Genomic DNA, 19,823 nt, shown 5'->3' with positions numbered 1-19,823 from the left:
GTCTTGTGTTGTATTTTTAATGATCATTTTGACAACTATTGTTGATTTTGAAAGTTTAATTTTTTCATCAAATTTAATGAACACAATCTATAAAATATTTAGGCATAATATTTATATTGGACCTTAAATTGAGCTTCAAATTTTAACTTTGACATTCAACTTTCACAATGCACAAACAGACATTTTAACTATCCAACTTTAAATAAATAAACACATGAGTTCTATATGACAAAATACACCTAGGACACCACGTAGGACAAAAAATGACATGTAGGACATATGTGTCTATTTGTTCAACTTTATACAAATTTAAGTGTCTATTTGTGCACATCCAACATTGAAAAATATAAATGTGATTTGAAGCCAAGTTAAAGGAATATCAAATCAATATATATATATAAATGAGGATCTTCAATCAGCCTATGTGGCATGCCTCAATGATGAGAAAAAGATATATTTTTATTTTAAAAAAAGGGTTTTTTAGATTATTTCTTTTTACACAATAATATTATGAATATATATATATATATATATATATATATTGCTATTAATAAATTAGTTAATGGGCATTACACCTCCTAACTCCTAACCTTTCATATTCAAACCTTCAAAATATTTAATATAAAAATTATAACTCCTAAATATTACCCCTATAAAAACCCACTTTGAGATATTCCATGATGGTCATTTTATTTTTATTTTCCTTATTCTTCATTTTTTATACATTTGATTTGTTAATTTATTTATTTTTTGTCTTCTTTGATCTGATTTTTGCAAAAAAGGGATGTATAATGAAAAAAGTTATATATTTTGCATATTTTAATTTTGTGAGGTAAAATGATTTAATATGTCTAATTATCATTATCACTTTGTTCTATTGTAATTACATATATATTTGATATTATTAGGTTGGGTTGTTGATGATACAAATCATGATTCTTTTATAGAAAAAATAATTTGTTCTTTTTTTTTTTTGCTTCTCTTTGTAGTTTTTTGAGATTTTTTTTCTTAATTTTGTAGTTTCTACCGACAGTGATTGTCTTTATTCACTTTGTAAATTTGAAGAATCGTATATTTTAAATATTTTTGCTTGATTAGTTAATTAATTTTATGTATGTTTGTTGGTATTATTGTATGGATTGTTTATAGTTCTCCGGTTAAACCACTGATGTAACAAGAGTTGATTGGTTCCTTATCAGATTAATTAGTTAATTGAAAAAACGCCAATATATCTTATTTCTGATTTCGTCTAATAATATCATCCTCCTCATTAGCTATAAAAATGTTATACAAATATATAATAAATATAAGTAATAAAAAAAAGTAATATATCATATCTCAATATAAAGTAAATAAAATACTAAATATTAAATTCAAATATTATATAGCTAAGAATCAAATAAATTGATTCTTGTTATAGTTTCGTATCTCACAATCACATAACAATGATATGATAAAAATACATAATTTTAACGTTGCATTATTTTTTATATTATTCATATATAATTATTATTTATCGGCCAAATGTTTCACAATTTTGAGAATTTAATCAGCAAAAAATTAAATATTTTTTAATTTTATTTTAAAACAATCGTACGATTACTTCTTTTTTTTTATAATTTCAAAAAAAATTCTATTCCTTTTAACCAACTTTTTAATTCGGTGTCCCTTTTTAAATTTATTTTTAATTAATTTTTTTCTTGATAGATATCTCTCCTATAATATAAAATAAGAGAAAAAGTATATATTGTTCAAAATAATAGTAATTATAAAAATAATGTTTATTATTAGAAGCATATTTGGAGACTTTTAATAATTTGAAATTTCTAAAATGAGGTAAAAAGAAAATATGTCATATAATAAAATAAACCATAAAAATGGTGGAGGATTTTACTTAAACATATTTTTTTTTATTAAAAAATATGTCACATTACCTTTTTCTCTTATTTTTATATATTTATTTTTAATTTAATTTTTATCATAAACTCACACCTCTTCATCTTTCAAAACCTCTATACTTAATTAATACTTATTAGTAATACCTATAACTTCCAACTATATACCTTCATAATCCCAAATTACTTAATGTTAAAATTTGTGACATCTTAAAATCACATCAAAAAATATTTCTAACCAAATATATTTATGTTTAGCTTAATTGTCCTCTACTTTAATCTTGTAATACAAAATCTATCGACAAAGACTTCTTTGTATAATTATTTTTACTTCTAATAAGAATGATACAAAATATGAAAATAAGATATATAAAAGAGATAATTGATTTGTTTTTTTTTTGCATGAAATTATAAGAGCAAGATCATTACTAAAAGTAAGACAAAAACAATTCTTGAAAACATTAAAATGTATTTGTAGATACGCTTAGCGGCGGGAGATAATCTGTCACGACCCAAATCGGGTCGCGACTGGCACCCACACTTACCCTCCTATGTGAGCGAACCAATCCATCTAAACCTTAACATTTCAATATAATATCAACAGAAAGTAATGCGGAAGACTTAACTCATTAATAAAAACCAATTCAATAACTTCTAAAATCCAACATCTATTATTCCCCAAAATCTGGAAGTCATCACCACAAGAACATCTATAAATCAAATGACTAAACTAAGAGTATTCTAAAAGCTAAAACAAGTAAAAGCTAGTCCATGCCGGAACATCAAGGCATCAAGACGTGAAGAGGAAGATCCAGTCCAAGCTAGAAGCATTAGCTCACCCTGATATCCGGAGTAATGAAGTCTGGCTAGAGTTACTGTTGAGTCGAAGATGACGGCACGTTTGCTGCATTCCACAAATAAACAAGAAGAAAACGTAAAAGTAGGGGTCAGTACAAAACACGGGTACTGAGTAGATATCATCGGCCAACTCAAAATAGAAAACAGTATATACCAAGTAATATCATAAAATCAACTATAATACTCAACATGTAGCAACAGCAAGCACTATATCATTAACAATTACCGTCAAGTTCACACATGAGGACTCAAGCCACAATACCATACTCATTTGGGAATCATGTTCATTAGATTGAGTATATTAACATCTTTCAAGATTCATTATTTTTTGTTCTCTTGTGTCGGTACGTGACACTCCGCTCCCTCATATTCATTAATCCTCTTGTGTCGGTACGTGACACTCCGATCTCCTAAATCTACGTGTCAGTTCGTGACACCCGATCCCCTAAATCTACGTGTCGATTCGTGACACCCGATCCCCTAAATCTACGTGTCGGTTCGTGACACCCGATCCCCTAAATCTACGTGTCGGTTCGTGACACCCGATCCCCTAAATCTACGTGTCGGTTCGTGACACCCGATCCCCTAAATCTACGTGTCGGTTCGTGACACCCGATCCCCTAAATCTACGTGTCGGTTCGTGACACCCGATCCCCTAATCTCATTCTATCAATTCATCAAGCCTTCTTTTATACCAAGGCATCATCAATCTCATTACTTTAGTTCGTCAAGCCTTCTCCCTTACCAAGGCATCATCATTGAAAAGAGATTAGGTTTTTATCAAGATTTGGGATTCAATAACTTCATCATGCTTAGTATAATCACAATTATATAATCACGTTCATGCATGCATACAATTAAGCACATAGAAGGGTTTACAATACTACCCAATACATATCATTCTCTATTAAGAGTTTACTATGAAAACATAAAACCATAACCTACCTCCACCGAAGACTAGTGATCAAGCAAGCAAATTCACAAGGCTTTGTTCTTCTTTCTTCCTCGTTCGATTCTCCCTCTCTCTCTCGTTCAACTTTCTCTCTCTTTCTCTTGTTCTTTCTATTTTCTTTATTCAAACCCTCTTTCTTTTACCCTAATTAGTATATAATTAAGAATAAAAGATGACAATAATAACCCACTAATTAACTTAAGGTTACCTCTTTTAATCCCCCAAGTAATTAGACTTATTAGCATTAACCCTCTAACTTTATAATTAAAGCAGGAATAGTCAAAAACGTCCCTTAAAACGTATAAAGAAATCCGACCCAGCCTGGGATTGCGTAGCCCGTGACGGGCCGTACAGAAACTCGATTTTAAGTGAATGGCCTGTGACGGGCCGTCGAGCCTGCGACGGTCCGTCCTGCCACTCCGTCACGAAGTTCAGAGAGTCGATTTTCAGTACCCAATTTCAGATTTTCTAAGTGTTTTGAAACGAGACCCTGCGACGGTCCGTCGTGCCCATGACGGTCCGTCGTGCCCATGACGGTCCGTCGTGGGGTCCGTTGCCTCAGCCTATTTTTCCAGAAATAAAATCTGCTGCTCAAAACGACTAAACAGGTCGTTACATAATCAAAATTATTATGAAGTTATTCTTAAATTTTAAATAAAATATGAATCATGAAAAATATAATAAAAATTAATTAAGAGAATTCATTTAAACATTTTGCTTAAATTAATAAAAAGCTTAAGACAAGCTAACTTGATTATGTTAAGATTTGATACTAATTGTCACTGTTTTACAAAAATATATATAAATTAGTAAAAATACTAAAGACGAGCAAACTTCATTCTCTTAATTACGATGCTAATTGTTTATGTTTTCTTAATAGAATTAAATAAGCAAAGACTAAAAAATAAAAAAGAAAAAAGGGAGACTAAAAATAGCGTTGAAATAAATTTTTTTAAAAAAACTTAGAATTATAGAAGAAAATTTATCAAGGAAAAAATTAATACAGATAATCATTTCAAATATACTTATTACTTAACCATTCATCGTTAATACAGATAAATTATAAGAAAATATTATTTATCGTTAATAATTATAAACATTCATATTATTTGTGAACAGTTTTTTTATGTTTACTTTATTCAGAAAAAATTCAAGACTCTAATTATAAGTTTTTAGTAGATATATAAGTGTTTTTTTAATCTTAACATAAAACCTTTTATCATTCATCTATAATTGTTCATTTATTACTTATTTTATTATGCTTTTTAACAATAATATATTATTTTTATGTTAATTCTATATCACTAAAAATTATTTTATCGAACTAAAATCATGTATCACCCATTTTCTTTCAAGGGATAATGCCCAAGTACCCCCTCAACCTATGCCCGAAATTTCAGAGACACACTTATACTATATAAAGGTCCTATTACCTCCCTTAACTTATTTTATTAATAATTTTTTACCCCTTTTTAGCTTACGTGGCACTATCTTGTGGGCCCAACGATGGTTGACTTTTTTTTCGAACTAGTGCCACGTAGGCTAAAAAGGGGTAAAAAATTACATATAAAATAAGTTCAGGGGGGTAATAGGACCTTAATATAGTATAAGTGTGTCTCTGGGATTTCGGGCATAGGTTGAGGGGGTACTTGGGTATTTTCCCTTCTTTCAAAGAATCAATATACAGAGAACTTTATATCTTAGTATATAAATATTGAATTACTTTTTTAAGTCTTCAAATTATAGGTAGTTTATCTATTACGAATAATTTTTCATATTTCTAAGTCTGTTTTTGAATTTATTACTATTTTCATTCTTTTGATATTTTTAAAAAATTTAAAAGACTAAAAATCTCACATTAAATTTTTAACAAAACATCAAAGTTAACCATATTTAATTTTGAGAACTCATTCAAATGGATAATGAAGTCATAAATTCTTAATTATATATTATAACTAACATAAAATAATAGGTACTATTCAACCAAAAAAAAGTATAGATATTTGACCGTACAGGTATTTATTTTTTGATAAAATTAATTCATGTATTGAGTTGAAATTACAAAGCTAAATGATAAAATTTATTAACTAATCTATTTGAATTTAAAAATCGATATATATATATAAATGAGGACCATAGAGGAGATGATGTGGCACCTCTATATGGCCTCCATTTGCATTTAGTTTTTTCCTTTTTTTAAAAAAAATATTTATTATATATCATAAAAAATTACTTAAATTTATTATAAATAAATATTTTATTAATGGTGGGTCATTTATTTCAAAAACTCTTCATATTTTTTATTTATTTATCTCACTTATAATTAAAAGAGAAACATAATTTATTTATTTTTGACTTTTTTAAATTTAAATTAATTATTTTATTGTAAAAATATATTAATTTATTTATACAAATATACAAATAAATAATTTATTAATGTATGAACATTTATAATAATAAAAAAATTCTATATTTTTTTTCTATTTGTTCATCTCACTTCTAATCATGAAATCATATTATTATTATTTTACATTTTAAGTATTTTTATTTTTATTTTTGAATTTATTCACTAGGAGTTACTACCCATGACTTGTCCTTATTTAATTTTTACTTTTAATAATATTCATGACTCTCATAATTTTTATATTCGTAACCTTCAATTTAAATTTATAAGTTTATGTGTCTTATGAAATTCCTTTATTTTGCCTATAAATTTATATTAGTTTAATGAAGATTCACTTTCACAATTATTCTTTCTTTTTTCATCATATAAGTTTGATCTGTAACAAAAAAAAAGTACATGAAGGTAAGAAATACTTCATTGAACTTTTTATTTTTTATTTCCTCTATTTTTGTCTATAAATTCGTATTTGATTTGTGAAGGAAACTAACATGTAACAAAAAAAAAAGTACATGAAGTTAATCAATATATCATTCTCAAGTCCTTATTTTTTTCATTTCCTTTATTTTGTCTACATAGATTCATATTTATTTTCATGAAGATTCACATACAAAGTTATAATTTCTCTTCTCCATAATACTTGTTTGTGAATTAGCTAACATGTAACAAAAAAAAGTATATGAAGGTAAGATATATTTCATTCTTAAGTCTTTCTTTTTATTTTTATGGACTTAGACATGCTTTCTTAATATATATTTTTATGTTTGTATTATAATTTATCAAGTAAGTATGATTACAAAAATCTCTTTAATTCTTAACAATGTTTTGTCCGTATGCAATTACTTTTTTTAATAGTTAGTTTTCCATATATAATATAGTTTGATTATAATATTTGTTAGATTTCAAGAAATAATTATTATTTAGTATTGTTATTACTATTGAAAAGATAATATATAAATATGGTTTATATTTCGTTCTTTTTTTTGACATAATTATTTTTAATTCGTATATGCTTTTTTTTTATTCACTTGGTTGCATATATGAAGAGTTTGACATATGGATCAAAACATGATGATGGATCTCTTCGCAAAGGAAGATGGTACAAGGAAAAAAAAAGCATAATTAGAGATTATTTTTTCACTTTAAAATTTATTAGCAACTTAATTACTTTTGATAGAGTTTTTAAAGTTTTAATTTATGTAAATAATTTAGCTAAATGTATTATATTGTCAATACTAATCATTTGATCCTTTAGTATTCTATTTTCTCTTTGTTATGAAAAAAAATAAATATAATTATTTCATTTTAACAACAACAAAATTTATGATGATTAGTTTCACTTTTATTATAAATTATAAAAAGTAATTGAAAAATATATTATTATTTTCATGATGTCATTTTTTGCGTATGTAACAATCTGTCGTCGTTCTTTTTGCTTTGAAATGTATTTATAATTTTTATGTAGTCACCAATTATTATATTTTCTCTGTTCATTTTTTGTATTTTCACACCTTATTTTTATTTTTTTATTTTACAAATAAAATCAATATATAATTAGTAATACATTTAGTGGCTAATAAAATTATACATTTGAATTATTTATAACTCATGTCTCTTTATCTTACTTGTAAAGTTTAATATTAAATATGAATCATGACTTTATATGCTTCATTTTTCGAAAATCTTACAAGTATTTAAATAATGTTTAAAAAATTATAATAAGCAAATGTAATAATAAAATAAAAGAAAATAATTTTATTTTGACGAAATCAGAGTTTAGATAGAACATCACTACTCCTAGAAAAGATAGAGAAAATTAAAACATCTAAAATATTTTCAACTTAATACCAATATATTGTTATTTCAACATATTATCTCTTATTCCATTTACTTCACCACGGTGAATACTTTGTTCTAATATATACATATACAAAACAAATAAATATATTTTATATGTTTTTAAAAAGTCTATAATATCGCAGACGAGGAGAAATATAAATATTATCTATATATTCGATACTAACCTAAATATTATAGATTTCATATTATTATCTTATAAATATTTCATATAATCGCGCGAAGTGCGAATAGTTTCACTAGTATTTAACAAAAATTAGAGTAATTTTTTTGACAAACTAAAAAAAAAAAATTGTTCAATATATTTAATTGATTATTTTGAACTTACTCAAACACAAGGACCATTTTGTCAATTGAAAAAGACTGACGAATCCAGAATTTTGTCTACTTTTCAGCAAAAACAATTACAACTGGTTCAAATCTTGCACCTTTTTCAGCAGCTAACTCCGGTCATGGCCGCCGCCGAGTGCCGCCCACCGGATCCCGGAGCCGACGACGACAACTCTATTCACGTCTCGCTTATTGACGCTATTCAACACTTCACCGATCTAGACGTTTCCTTAAATAAGCTCGAACGCTTTCTGCGAGTTTTAGGTTTCTGTCAGTATTCCATTTTCAGCGCTGCACTATCCTGGCTGGCTTTTTTTGTCTTCTCCATTGTTGTGCCTCTTCTCGTAGTTTACTATGGTTACTGCTCTAACTGTGAGCTGTATCAGATTAATGACTTTGAGCTCGAAGTTCTAGTATGCCAATCTGTTGCCGCTTTCATATCACTGTTGTGCATCTCGCACAATCTCCGTAAATATCGCATTAGGAAGTTGCTTTTCGTGGATCGATACCATGGTCAACTGACTCATTTCAGTGAGCTATATCTAAAGAAGATACGAGTAAGTGTTCATTCTCAGATCAATTATATCGCCCTACATTGAATCCAAGTTCATGTTCATCAACTACATTATTTGTTTAGATCGTTTTGTAAAATCAAAATAGCTATGCTAGAGAAGTCCGATTGGGGATAATTCCAAAGCGCAATTACTCCCAATTTCTGATTTGGGGGAACTTGTTGCTTTCAGGTCTTTTATTCTTTGGTGGTTTCGTGGATGGCAATATTCTTTTTGATGAAGATAGCTCGTGAAGTCACTAGAGCTGTGCATATTCATGATGGTTCTATATGGTGGTCAATTGGAATTGTGGTTGCTTCACTTGTATCATGGGCATATTCTACCATTATATTTATAGTGGGAACTGCTCTGTTTCATCTGGTGGGCAATTTGCAAGTTATACACTTGGAACATTTTGGCGAGCTTTTGGAAATGGATATGGATGTCTCAGTTTACATCAATGAACATATGCGTCTGACTTGTTATGTGTGTAAAATTAGCCACAGGTTTAGGATGTTCCTCCTCCTGGAGTACTTAATAGTCACAGTCAGTCAATGTATAGTTCTATTGCAGACAACAAAAAATCAAAAAGTCGTCAACTTCGTAAATGCTGGTGATTTTGTGGTAAGCATCAAGTTCTTTCATTGTTTATATGCATCTACAGATACTCTAGACTTTTTAGCCTCACTTTGTAGATCTTAAAGCGTAAAATCCATGTCATGATTGGCTTATCGTTACTCAATTGCACTGGCATTTGGTCAGGTTCCATGGCGATTCTACTTTTGAGTTTCTCGACAAGTTAGTTTATATGAAGGTCTGAAAAGTGCATTTAGTATCTTTGAGGCTTGTGTATCTTGACCATCAGATCTTGTTCTTGTGTCTTTTCTTTGTGAACTTGAGAAACAAAGTTGTCACATTGTTGGATATGCTCAAACAGAGTATAATTTTTTTGACACTAATAACATTTGTATTTAAGTCAGTACTCGGGCAGTACTGAAAAACTGCTCTAACAGAGTATATTAAAGCTGTTATTGACTGATCGTATTGTTTCCATTCAACTTCATATTCAGGTAATATCAATTGTTCAACTGGTTGGACTACTTATATGCCTGAATGCAGCTGCAAAGATATCGCACAGAGCACAAGGGCTGGGATCAGTAGCCAGTAGATGGCATGCACTAGTTACTTGTAATAGCAATGATGCTTCTGTTTCCGAATCTTCATCTGATGGTAGAAATGTTGAAACACCAAAAACTGGGGGGCAGTTATCTGTAAATTATTCAGAAGGTGATTTGGAGTCTGCTGATTGTATGCCTCCACCTGCAAATATACAACTCACTTCTACTATGACGTCATATCACAAGAGACAAGCATTTGGTATGCAATCCAAACTTCTGTAAAAGTTGCACTGCTTATGCTTGTATTATGTTCTTATAATTCCCAAATGGCGAGATAATTTTTGTTGCAGACTAAATGATTTGATTCACTGAAGCACTAATATTTGTATTTCGTTTTGAAGCATATAGGATGTCTGTTTGTTTAACAAATAGTAAACTGAAATAGTAAATAGTCCACATTGTTAGAATGGTTGATATACCTACATAATGCATATGCCAGTCTTTTTTGAGATCCTCTCCTTTGTTACCTTCCTGCATTTTATTGGCTGTGTGACTTCTCTTGCCGGAATTCTCTGCAGATGACAATAACAAGGAACAGTGTTAGCGTGCCTCGTTCTTTCACATGTTTCCTCCCCTTAAATCTTTATATCTCTTAGGATACAAACCTGTCCTCTGAAGTGTCTTCAATTACCTATATTGGTCTTAAAAAGACAATAACACGGTTTTCTGATCATTAATACTTTCTTAAGAAGCATCAGCATAACTGTTAGAGGCCCTACAATAGAACCACTTTGGCAGTATGTTATCTTTAGATGATAGATCTATTAGTGAAGTGTTACTCTGATGCTTTACATTTAATGTCATATTTTCACAGTTTGATTGCTTCTTACTGAAAGTGCATTTTCACTGAACATCTACAAGGTCATGTAATCTTCTTGCAACCTTGTAGCAAAGACACTATTTTGCCTAGAACTTGCTCCCTCATTTAGATAATTTTGGTGAAGTATCTTCTATTGCTTTGGAGTTAAAATCCTGCTGATCATGAGCAAAGTCTGATGAATTGAGGTTTTATACTGCCAGAGATACTAGAATCTCCAGGACAAACTGCATTTAGTAATAATCTCCATTGTCTTTACTAGTCCAATATAGATTAGTTAGTTATTAGTACTAGTATCTTGTCAGACAGGTGGGTGAAGCGCTAGGCAAAGGGAGTCTCATAAGATTAAACACTTCAAGTTTTTAAGGGTTGATGATGCAAGTGTAGTGGCATAATATTTATGATCACTTGGTTTATGGTCATGGGACGTCTATAGTGATATGCTATGCACAATACCAGCAGTTTTATTTTATGTATCTCATAACAAGTGACGATTTTGATGCATCTTCTTAGATCACCCAACCTCCCATTACATCCTCGTCTTTGTTTGCTTCATATGCATACCATTCTTGTTATGTTTCCATCATATCTATACGAACTTCTGTAGTTCAGTCTCGTAACATTCTTTTTCCATACAAACAGCAAATAATGTCTAGTTTGCTTTATCTTTGCAGTGACTTATGTGGAGTCTAACCCTGGTGGTTTTAGCATTTATGGATGGAGGGTTGATCGATTACTCATTAACACGCTTTTCTTCGTTGAGATGACATTGGTTACTTTTCTACTTGGGATGACTCTAACAATTAAAGTTTAGGTGACATATACCAGACTGTAACAACATCAGCTAAATGACACATACAAGCAACTCCAAATGGTACTTCATGTGCATTGCAGCTCTCCTTGGGTTTCTCTTCAGGGAATAGCTAGAGCCAGTAACCTTTACTTCTTCCTAATGAAAATTAACTACTCTCCTGATTCCCATACATTTTGGATATCACTTTTCATCATGGTCCAAAACATGGAGTTATTCATTTTTTTCCTCATAAAACATCAACTATATTCTTGTAAGAACAATGTTGTACAACCTCTGTAATACAAGTAATAGCTAATACAGATTGCCAAGTGTGATGCTGCAATTGTACTTTTTGGTTATAAAGTTACATGTTTTTTCATGTCACTGCTTCAGGCGTTGTTTATGGGATCCACGTATTACTCAGCTTATGATCCAAGTTGATGGCTTGATGCATCTTATTCTATGAACCTATGTTCCTATCGATACAATCTACAGTTCACTGCTAAGAAGCAAGGCACTGTAGTTAATCTGGATCAACCTGGTTAGTCTTATTAATTTCTTAAAGATCTTTTTCAAAACTTACATTTCTTTTTCTTCATTTGGTGTCGAAGACATATAATGCACTTAAATTCCGTTTCACGTTCAGAGGAAGTGTAAGATAAACTGTGCCACTTGTCAAAGAAGGGATTTTAATACTTTCAATATTACCTAACAAATTGCAACTCTCGAGGCTGGCACAATTACCAAAAAAATCATTATCCTTGTTTTGAACATATCAAGAAGGAAGAAAATGAATAGATTATCTGCAGCATGATCCTTTTATCATCTGACGCACATAACGCCATGGTTTATCTAAATTTAGACCCATAACGATAAGCTTTACACTCATTAAAATATACAGTACTATACTATTTAATTAAAAAGAAAAATCATAAAATCAGTGGCTATCCACATAGTATTATATATTTCACCAATCTATAGCTCTTGTATTGCAGCCAACTGCTAACTGTGTTCAAATTACCAAAAGAAAAAGAAGAAAAATGGTTAGCTTTGAGACATTTCTTCCAACCAATAACCCTGTTGAAAGAAAGAACAGTGGAACTATGGGTTATGATGTACCTGAAGGAGTAGACGTTAGGGGAAGATATGATCCTGAATTTTCCAAGATTTTAACTAGGGATGCTTTGCAATTTGTAACTGATTTGCAGAGGGAATTCAGGAACCATATTAAGTATGCTATGGAGTGCAGGAGAGAGGCCAAAATGAGGTATAATAATGGAGGTTCGCCGGGTTTTGATCCGGCAACCAAATATATTAGGGAAGGAGAATGGGTATGTGCTCCTGTGCCAGCGGCGGTGGCTGATCGGAGGGTGGAGATTACTGGACCAGTTGAGAGGAAGATGGTCATCAATGCCCTCAATTCTGGTGCCAAAGTTTTCATGGTACGATTACACGAGTTTAATTTCTATATATTGACAACAGTGTAAATAAGCTAAGTTACCTGCTATAACGAGTTAAAATACTTATAATACATTATGTATGAAATATAAACATGTCCTTTCACCATACAATTATAATTCATAGACTTGACTGATATAATGATTCACAGGCTGACTTTGAAGATGCACTGTCACCAAGCTGGGAGAATTTAATGAGAGGCCATGTAAATTTGAGGGATGCAGTGAATAGAACAATAACATTCCATGATCCAGCCAGAAACAAAGTGTATAAACTGAATGATCAGACAGCTAAGTTATTTGTGCGCCCAAGAGGGTGGCATTTGCCAGAAGCTCACATCTTCATTGATGGTGAGCCTGCAACGGGTTGCCTTGTCGACTTTGGCCTCTACTTTTTCCACAACTATGCCAACTTCCGCAAGGCCCAAGGACAAGGATTTGGACCTTTTTTCTATCTTCCGAAGATGGAACATTCTAGGTTAGTGGTCCTCTTATTAGTTGAACTTAAGTTATATTTGAGAATTAAATTCGTAGAGAATTAAGCAATTGTTGTTTTGTTTGGACAGGGAAGCTAGAATATGGAACAATGTGTTTGACAGGGCAGAGAAATGGGCTGGAATTGAGAAGGGAAGCATTAGGGCCACTGTCTTGATTGAAACACTTCCAGCAGTGTTTCAGATGAATGAAATCTTGTATGAACTAAGGGACCATTCTGTTGGCCTCAATTGTGGTAGATGGGATTACATTTTCAGCTATGTCAAGACTTTTCAGGGTCATCCCGATCGATTACTCCCTGATAGGGTTCAAGTTGGCATGGGTCAACACTTTATGAGGAGTTACTCTGACTTGCTCATCCATACCTGTCATAAGCGTGGTGTCCATGCTATGGGAGGCATGGTATGCCAATATCAACTACTTTTTAATCATTTTATGTTGTTTTAGTTCACTGCATAACTGATTTTATGTTTCCAAGTTGCAGAAAACAATCCGAACTAAGGCAAATTTTATGAATTAGCTCTTAATTTTACATATTTGTATATTAAGACTCTGAACTCAATAAATGACATAAATGCCAGCCATATGGACTAGGGAGCATTAGCATGCATTAGGTTAATTTGTATTCTTTTTGGTACATGATCTTTGACGCATAATACATTTGTTGTATCCTTGAAACAGGCAGCTCAAATTCCAATCAGAGATGATCCAGCAGCTAACGATGCAGCATTGGAACTCGTAAGGAAGGATAAGCTCCGAGAAGTGAAGGCAGGGCATGATGGAACATGGGCAGCTCACCCTGGCTTAATTCCAGCCTGCATGGAAGTCTTTACCAACAACATGGCCAATGCTCCTAATCAAATCCATTCCATGAAGCGCCAAGATGCATCGGTCCTAATTGAAGAAGACCTACTGCAGAGTCCAAGAGGGGTCCGAACCATGGAGGGCCTCAGGCTGAACACCCGAGTGGGAATTCAGTACTTGGCTGCTTGGCTGACAGGGGCTGGTTCTGTTCCACTCTACAACCTCATGGAGGATGCTGCCACAGCTGAGATTAGCCGAGTCCAGAACTGGCAGTGGCTGAAATATGGAGTGGAATTGGATGGAGATGGACTTGGGGTGAAAGTGAACTTAGATCTGTTTGGAAGAGTGGTTGAAGAAGAAATGGCTAGGATTGAGAGAGAAGTTGGAAAGGAGAAGTTCAAGAAGGGAATGTATAAGGAGGCCTGCAAACTATTCACAAGGCAATGCACTGCACCAGTCTTGGATGATTTTCTGACTCTTGATGCCTATAATAACATTGTCATGTATCATCCTATTGGGTCGTCCCGGCTCTAAATTTCGCAGCTTATGCTGTGAGATCAATCAGGTGGCTTTCTGTTGTGACTACTGCTATCTTCTCAACAATAATGGTACGAAATGGAATTTCACCTTAAAGGAGATAGCTAATTATTCTAAGGCCCTTTTATTCAGCTCTGCTTTTTAATTCATCTGTCATCACTCTTATGTCTTTCTCTGTAATAATAAAGACAACTGTTCATTTTTGTTTTACTTTTCTACTACATGTGAAGTTGAACCTTTTAATTTCAAGGGCTTTTGTCTTTTATATGTTAATAGCATAAGCACATGCATATATCTTCTTTGATACTTGGTTTTAAATTTTCAGTGAATTCAGTATACTAGGGTCTTTTAGACAGAAAGAAACAATGCATATCCTTGGTTAGGTAGTGTTTTAACAACTGAAATTTTCCAGCGCGGATTGAATTAATCGAATTTCAAAGCAGGCATTAGCAAACTAAAATAAATAAAGGAATAGTAGTGACTTTTGGATCTGTTTGAACCTAAATTCAAATAGTTTCACGCAAAGTCTAGATGAAAAAACGATTGTAAGTGGGTAATTTATTCAGCTGATCCATCAAATCTTGATCATTATGTGTTGCATAAGATTCACACATATCGATAATCCTCAAATTTATCAGTTATATTTTATTTAAATATTTGAACTATGACTTTGTCCTCGCAAATATTTTACTACTAAGAGTTTAACAAAGGAGAGGTCCAAACCGTGCAGAATGCACATTCAATAGGCAATAAATGACATATTCCCTTCAAATCTCTGCAAATAAAGCTAGAAAAATCATATAATATATTCTTTTGCTCAAATTAATTAGATTAATTCTAAAAGATACTTCTTATTCTTTTTTTAGGATATTTATAATATTTTACAAACGTTTATTTTATTTCTTAACATAATTGGATGGACACGTCCCGATTCACATGTTCTCTACATATAGACTTCAGGCTTATTTTTGTTATTATAGTCAGGGGCTAATCTAGAATAATTTAGAATTTTTAGAATACGAATATCCGGACTTAATTTTCTTACTGTAATTTGATTCACATGTTCTTCTATATATATGATTTCCAAACTTCTTTTCTTTACTATAATTGAACAATTTGAAACTAAATTAGAGGTTTAGAATATGAATGCACCCAAAAAATGCATTAAGTGAAATTTGATCTCTTGTATGATTATTATAGAAAGTTAATAAAATCAGTAGATATCCACATACTATAAATTTCACCAATCTATAGCTCTGCCTGCTGCAAAGTGTTTATTGAAATTACAAAGAAAGAAGAGTGGAATTATGGGTTATGATGTACCTGAAGGAGTGGACATTAGAGGAAGATATGATACTGAATTTTCTAAGATTTTAACTAGGGATGCTTTGCAATTTGTGACTGATTTGCAGAGGGAATTCAGGAACCATATTAAGTATGCTATGGAGTGCAGGAGAGAGGCCAAAATGAGGTATAATAATGGAGGTTTGCCGGGTTTTGATCCGGCAACCAAATATATTAGGGAAGGAGAATGGGTGTGTGCTCCTGTGCCAGTGGCGGTGGCTGATCGGAGGGTGGAGATTACTGGACCAGTTGAGAGGAAGATGGTCATCAATGCCCTCAATTCTGGTGCCAAAGTTTTCATGGTACGATTACACGAGTTTAATTTCTATATATTGACAACAGTGTAAAGTAAGCTAAGTTACCTGCTATAACGAGTTAAAATACTTATAATACATTATGTATGAAATATAAACATGTCCTTTCACCATACAATTATAATTCATAGACTTTACTGATATAATGATTCACAGGCTGACTTTGAAGATGCACTGTCACCAAGCTGGGAGAATTTAATGAGAGGCCATGTAAATTTGAGGGATGCAGTGAATAGAACAATAACATTCCATGATCAAGCTAGAAACAAAGTGTATAAACTGAATGATGAAACAGCTAAGTTGTTTGTGCGCCCAAGAGGGTGGCATTTGCCAGAAGCTCACATCTTCATTGATGGTGAGCCTGCAACGGGTTGCCTTGTCGACTTTGGCCTCTACTTTTTCCACAACTATGCCAACTTCCGCAAGGTCCAAGGACAAGGATTTGGACCTTTTTTCTATCTACCCAAAATGGAACATTCTAGGTTAGTTGTGTTCTTGTTAGTTAATTTGAGAATTATATTCCAAGAGACTTTAGCAATTCCTGTTTTGTTTGGACAGGGAAGCTAGAATATGGAATAATGTGTTTGGGAGGGCAGAGAGATGGGCTGGAATTGAGAGAGGAAGCATTAGGGCCACTGTCTTGATTGAAACACTTCCAGCAGTGTTTCAGATGAATGAAATCTTGTATGAACAGAGGGACCATTCTGTTGGCCTCAACTGTGGTAGATGGGATTACATTTTCAGCTATGTCAAGACTTTCCAGGGTCACCCTGATCGATTGCTCCCTGATAGAGTTCAAGTTGGGATGGCTCAACACTTTATGAGGAGTTACTCCGACCTGCTCATCCACACCTGTCATAAGCGTGGTGTCCATGCAATGGGAGGCATGGTATGCCAATATCAACATGTTCTTTTAGTTCACCACGGCATGTTGATTTGTGATTACTAACGATATAAACTTTATGTTTCTGAGTTACAGAAACCAACCCGAACTAAGGCAGTATTAATGAATTAGCTATTAACTTCACATATTTTTATTTCTAAGACTATGATCTCAATAAAACGACATGAATGCCAACTAAATGGACAAGGAAGCATTAGCATGCATTAGGTTGGTTTGTAATCATTTTTGTTACATGATAGATTTGATGCATAATGGCTTTGTTGTACCCTTGAAACAGGCAGCTCAAATTCCAATCAGAGATGATCCAGCAGCTAACGAGGCAGCATTGGAACTTGTAAGGAAAGATAAGCTGAGAGAAGTGAAGGCAGGGCATGATGGAACATGGGCAGCTCACCCTGGCCTAATTCCAGCATGCATGGAAGTTTTTACCAACAACATGGTCAATGCTCCTAATCAAATCCATTCCATGAAGCGCCAAGATGCATCCGAACTAATTGAAGAAGACCTGCTGCAGAGTCCAAGAGGAGTTCGAACCATGGAGGGCCTCCGGCTGAACACCCGAGTGGGAATTCAGTACTTGGCAGCTTGGCTGACAGGGGCTGGTTCTGTTCCACTCTACAACCTCATGGAGGATGCTGCCACAGCTGAGATTAGCCGAGTTCAGAATTGGCAGTGGCTGAAATATGGAGTGGAATTGGATGGAGATGGACTTGGAGTGAAAGTAAACTTAGACCTATTTGGGAGAGTGGTTGAAGAAGAAATGGCTAGGATTGAGAGAGAAGTTGGAAAGGAGAAATTCAACAAGGGAATGTACAAGGAAGCCTGCAAATTATTCACAAGGCAGTGCACTGCACCAGTCTTGGATGATTTTCTGACTCTTGATGCCTATAATAATATTGTCATGTATCATCCTATTGAATCGTCCCGACTCTAAATTTAGAAGCTTTTTGCTGTTAGAATCAATCAAATGTCACTGCTATCTTCCCAACAATAATGATAGGAAATGGAATCTTATCTTTAAGGAGATAGCTAATTATCCAAAGGCTCTGTTATTCAGCTTTGTTTTTCAATCAATATGTCATCTGTATTGTGTATTTCCCTGTAATAATAAAAACTACTGTTCCATTTTTTGTGCTACTTTTCTAGTACATGTGAACCTTGTAATTTCAAGGGGATTGGTCTGTTAGGATATACTATTAACCATGCGTTTTGATATAGTATTAACATTGAACAATTGTTTATTTATTTATTCAATTCAATAAAGTGTTACATTAAATAGATCAATTGTCATATATGTGTCCTTAACTTATATAGTAGATGATTTGGTGTATAGAGTTTAAGCTTATACACAGAAGATTAAATCATCAGTTCTTATAAGTTAAAATTTATAGTTCACAATCATAGATGAAAATTTGGACAAAATCATCAGAAAGATTGTAGCACGAGATTAAATGTAATTTATCTTGATTATGAGAATGGCATAGTTCTAACTTCTCGTGCTAGTGCATTTGGTATGCATTGAACGGGACCAAACAGAGATAGTTGTTTTAGACTGACTGATAAAAACATATTCTCTAAACTATTAAATGTACTTATATTCTTAATCTTGATATAACGATTATGATCTGTATATATTATTTATCATTTTGATTTATTAAAAGGTGAGATTCTGAGATGGGTCAATATGCCTGGTAGATTGGATGATAATAATATATATTGGTGAAATAATTAGTTAGTTGATGGAATCCATGTCTCAGTATAGAGATTGATGATACACCTTTTATGAGAAGCTTGTAAGTTTTCATGTGTAAATCCGGCCGGTAGATTTATGAATTCGGCACATGAAATAAGTTAAGTATTGCTCTAAAAGAAGTTAATCATTGAATTAAATTCGTCAGTAATTTAATTTATTGATTAGTATCGGTAATTTTAACAAGGGGAATCAAATAAGTGTTTAGTGGTGAATTTCGAAATAATAGAGGAGTTCAATTACGAATTTTTAGTGGAATGATTTGTAATTTATTATGGTAAGAATAATTCAAATGAATTATTTAGAATTATTTCCATAATAAGAAGCCTCAGAAATAAATTCTGTGGTCCCTCCAGTGCCCAATTTAACTAGAACTCAGAATCCTATTTTCTAGTAGAAGATGGAAAAGTAGCCTTCTTTTTCTTTGGAGGAAAACGTGTGTTTTCAAGTTCTCCTAAAAGAAAAAGAATTGGTTTTTCCTCTCCTCTTTGGACTAGGAAGACATCTCTATAAATAGGGATTTTTCTAACCTAGATTTAATAGAGTATTATATACAATACTTGCCCACCCAAGTATTGAGAGAGTT

The 19,823-nt window shown here is 32.3% G+C and overlaps 3 protein-coding genes across 3 annotated transcripts; all 3 read left to right on the top strand.

Annotated features, from left to right (window-relative positions):
• The first annotated feature begins 8,302 nt into the window (after positions 1 to 8,302).
• Positions 8,303 to 12,016, top strand: LOC101266809 (uncharacterized). Its single transcript, XM_004236296.5, has 4 exons — positions 8,303 to 8,850; positions 9,037 to 9,468; positions 9,915 to 10,221; positions 11,514 to 12,016. Exons 1-4 carry the CDS (start codon positions 8,416 to 8,418, stop codon positions 11,651 to 11,653), a joined length of 1,314 nt encoding a protein of 437 aa, XP_004236344.2. The 5' UTR covers positions 8,303 to 8,415; the 3' UTR covers positions 11,654 to 12,016.
• A 540-nt stretch (positions 12,017 to 12,556) lies between these two features.
• On the top strand, positions 12,557 to 15,174 carry LOC101267103 (malate synthase, glyoxysomal). Its single transcript, XM_004236297.5, has 4 exons — positions 12,557 to 13,074; positions 13,242 to 13,567; positions 13,656 to 13,986; positions 14,266 to 15,174. Exons 1-4 carry the CDS (start codon positions 12,673 to 12,675, stop codon positions 14,920 to 14,922), a joined length of 1,716 nt encoding a protein of 571 aa, XP_004236345.2. The 5' UTR covers positions 12,557 to 12,672; the 3' UTR covers positions 14,923 to 15,174.
• Positions 15,175 to 16,057: 883 nt separating this feature from the next.
• On the top strand, positions 16,058 to 18,624 carry LOC101263993 (malate synthase, glyoxysomal). The gene is made up of 4 exons (XM_010320762.3): positions 16,058 to 16,571; positions 16,740 to 17,065; positions 17,142 to 17,472; positions 17,765 to 18,624. Exons 1-4 carry the CDS (start codon positions 16,233 to 16,235, stop codon positions 18,419 to 18,421), a joined length of 1,653 nt encoding a protein of 550 aa, XP_010319064.2. The 5' UTR covers positions 16,058 to 16,232; the 3' UTR covers positions 18,422 to 18,624.
• Positions 18,625 to 19,823: the final 1,199 nt, after the last annotated feature.

Source organism: Solanum lycopersicum, chromosome 3, assembly GCF_036512215.1.
Source record: "Solanum lycopersicum chromosome 3, SLM_r2.1".
In the NCBI taxonomy this organism is placed as follows: Eukaryota; Viridiplantae; Streptophyta; class Magnoliopsida; order Solanales; family Solanaceae; genus Solanum; species Solanum lycopersicum.
This window is presented reverse-complemented; position numbering and strand designations above follow the sequence as displayed.